We start from the raw sequence: 3,131 nt of genomic DNA, 5'->3' as shown, positions 1-3,131 counted from the left end.
GATACTGATGATGATGATGATGATGATGTTGACAATACTGATGATGACGATAATGATACTGATGATGATGATGATGATGATGACGACGACGATGGTGACAATGATTATGCTAACAAAGAGAATAATAGGAGTGATTCAAAACGTATTTGTTATTATTCACACCTGGTCGTAACATTTGTTATTATTCACACCTGTCATAACAGCGATGACGCGTCGGTCAATAATGATTAGCCAGATAGGAATTACACATCCCATAATTATACATTACACATCCCCTAACTCCTGCTGATACATTCATTGATCAAAGAGTTGCCTAGGCAGCCTTGATGATGTTTGCGCATTCCCCGGGCTGCCTGGGGTGCTAGGTGCGGGTACATGACTGCAGCATGCAAACAGACTGTTACACTTACAGACCCTTACCGTACACCCTCACTCACTGACCTGTACACCGTCTGTTTGTGCACTAACCCGACCAGGCTGTGTGACTAACGTCAATATACATATCAGAATATATAGAATACGTCAGTATTCCAACCCTAGCAATACCGTTTCTTGGAGCTATTTGTGCACCTGCTCTACATATATATATATATATATACATATATATACATATAAATAAATATATATATATATGTAGGCCTATGTGTACAATTTAATCTTCATTATCTATCTATAATGTACGCTGTTGGTGCTTCCCATGTGTGACAGGGGAATACAGGTCAGACTCTACCATAGACTTACCATCATGAACCAGATCGCAAGCCAGCATTCGTAGAGTTTCTGCATAAACACGTGTTTTCTGTGGTACTTCACCAAAGCACTCCACATCAATGCTCCATTGATCACATTAGGAGTCCAGCTGTAAGGTAAACATAGAGAGAGAGAGTGAGACAGTGAGAATGGGTGAGTTTGCTTGCGTGCCTGTGTGAGAGTGGCTCAGAGATAGAGAGGGGAGGAGAGATTGAGAGAGCAAGAGAGAAAGAGAGAGAGAGGGCAAAAGATTAAGGAAGGAGCTGATTGTGATACTGTGTGAAACAAGGGTACCTATTATGTGAAATTACACTACAAATTGAACTAGAAAATAACTACAAAACGGATCAGACGGAAAAAAATCTCTAACGCTGGACTGTGCTGCCACATCTCAGTACACAGCAACAACTACACCTTCCAAACACACCGACCACCCTCTTCACTAGTCTCGCCCCCACCAACCGCGCCGGCGCCCCCTGGTGCTCACCAGATGAAGAAGACGGCGAGGACGAGGATGAATTTTTCACGGACGGCTGCGACGACGCGCCGTTCCTGCTCGGTGTATTTCGCCAGATTCGCCGTCAGAAGTGTCTTCACTGCAAGTAGAGAAAAGTGCAGAACGAACGTACAGTACGCCGGCTAGCTATAAATTTCATCCCTGATTAGAACACACACACCTGCACGGGCTGGTGTAAGTCAATCGTAAGTTAATGAGTACATATATATATATTAACTTATTAAGTATCAAGTACATATAACATCATAATCATAGTAATGTAGTATGATAAATAATAAAAAAGAAATGAGTGGGTCAATAGCACGGTTGTATTCATTGCAAGCAACTGCACACGGAGCAGAATAACTCATATTAATCGGGGACACGCGCGCGTACACACACACGCACGCACGCAGGCGCACACACACACATATAGAGTGAGAAAGAATGGAAAACAAATTGTCTGCAATTAAAATTCAGTTCAAATTTATCCGTACAGAATTTCTTCTAGTGAACGAAACCATAATTTGCAAGATTCCAAGTGAGTGCCACTACACCGGGGTCGGGTATCGATGGCTCAGGTGAGGTGAGATGAGGTGAGCTTACCTGACAGTGATGAGATGAGGTGAGCTTACCTGACAGTGATGAGGTGAGGTGAGCTTACCTGACAGTGATGAGATGAGGTGAGCTTACCTGACAGTGATGAGATGAGGTGAGCTTACCTGACAGTGATGAGATGAGATGAGATGAGCTTACCTGACAGTGATGAGATGAGGTGAGCTTACCTGACAGTGATGAGATGAGATGAGATGAGCTTACCTGACAGTGATGAGATGAGGTAGAGCTTACCTGACAGTGATGAGATGAGGTAGAGCACTGGGTTGACTGCCATCACGAACAGTATAGGAGCGAGACCGGTCACGTAGTGCGGCAGTAGGTTCCATCGCTCGTGCCCACAGCTACACACGCAATCACACGGCAAACCAGTCAGACTATCATACCAGACTTTTCGAAACCTCACAAATTTAACTCTCTGTTTAATAAGCTAAAAATAATAACTAATTTGTATAAAATAACTTCCGCTTTCATTTGTTTACTGTATTTTTCTTTTACAAGCTTCATTTTTAAATATGATTTCAGGCATTACACGCTCTTTTATTGTAGTGAAAAAATGTTGTGTTTACATTTGTGTCAAGTGTTGAATATGCTTTACTTTAAAACTGCTCGTTTTGATAGATGAAGCATGCTGTATTTGCTCATGAATAAACTATCAAAATTTACCTGTTCATTTCTTCTTTATACATCCTTAAATTTTAATTTTAAAAGTACTGCCCGAGAATCCGGAAAATCTGAATATCTGGACCGACCCAATCCCCGAGCTATAGTATAGGATATCCTTAGGAATACAGAATGTGTTTCTCACGCGTGCTAACAGAGGGAGCCACGTGTAGCGTGCATACCTGCGGATGCTCGGGTAGTAGAGAGGCACTAGGCCGCCGATGCACAGAGCTGTGCACGTGCCCCACACGACGAAGTGGTAGAACAGCATGCTCCTGGAACACACAGCACGCACGCACTCAGATTAACACAAGCAAGTGTGGATCACCTCATCCTCGTACGCGCGCGCGTGTGTGCGTGAGCGAGCCGAGCCGAGAATCGTAGATCCGCCGACAGATTCGCTTCGATATCGCGGCGAGAACTCGAGCGACGACCACGTGATCTACGTTGTGACCGTAGCGCGCGGGGGTGAGCATACGCGGCTGCGGTGCAGACGCCTCACGTGGCAAGGCTGCGTGACCGGCTGCGGTGCAGACGCCTCACGTGGGAAGGCTGCGTGACCGGCTGCGGTGCAGACGCCTCACGTGGCAAGGCTGCGTGACCGGCT

At 45.0% G+C, this 3,131-nt stretch overlaps 1 protein-coding gene across 1 annotated transcript in view; it reads right to left on the bottom strand.

Moving 5' to 3' along the window:
• Positions 1 to 3,131, bottom strand: part of LOC106816177 (G-protein coupled receptor 143-like) — a 20,700-nt gene that overhangs the window by 1,154 nt on the left and 16,415 nt on the right. Inside the window, exons 6-9 of the mRNA XM_014820735.1 lie at positions 2,707 to 2,799; positions 2,096 to 2,205; positions 1,238 to 1,346; positions 742 to 859 (exon numbers count right to left, since the gene is read on the bottom strand). Of these exons, the coding sequence (XP_014676221.1) occupies positions 742 to 859; positions 1,238 to 1,346; positions 2,096 to 2,205; positions 2,707 to 2,799 (430 nt within the window). The remainder of the gene's footprint in view (positions 1 to 741; positions 860 to 1,237; positions 1,347 to 2,095; positions 2,206 to 2,706; positions 2,800 to 3,131) is intronic.

This window comes from Priapulus caudatus, unplaced genomic scaffold, assembly GCF_000485595.1.
Source record: "Priapulus caudatus unplaced genomic scaffold, Priapulus_caudatus-5.0.1 Scaffold1304, whole genome shotgun sequence".
NCBI classification, from domain to species: Eukaryota; Metazoa; Priapulida; class Priapulimorpha; order Priapulimorphida; family Priapulidae; genus Priapulus; species Priapulus caudatus.
This window is presented reverse-complemented; position numbering and strand designations above follow the sequence as displayed.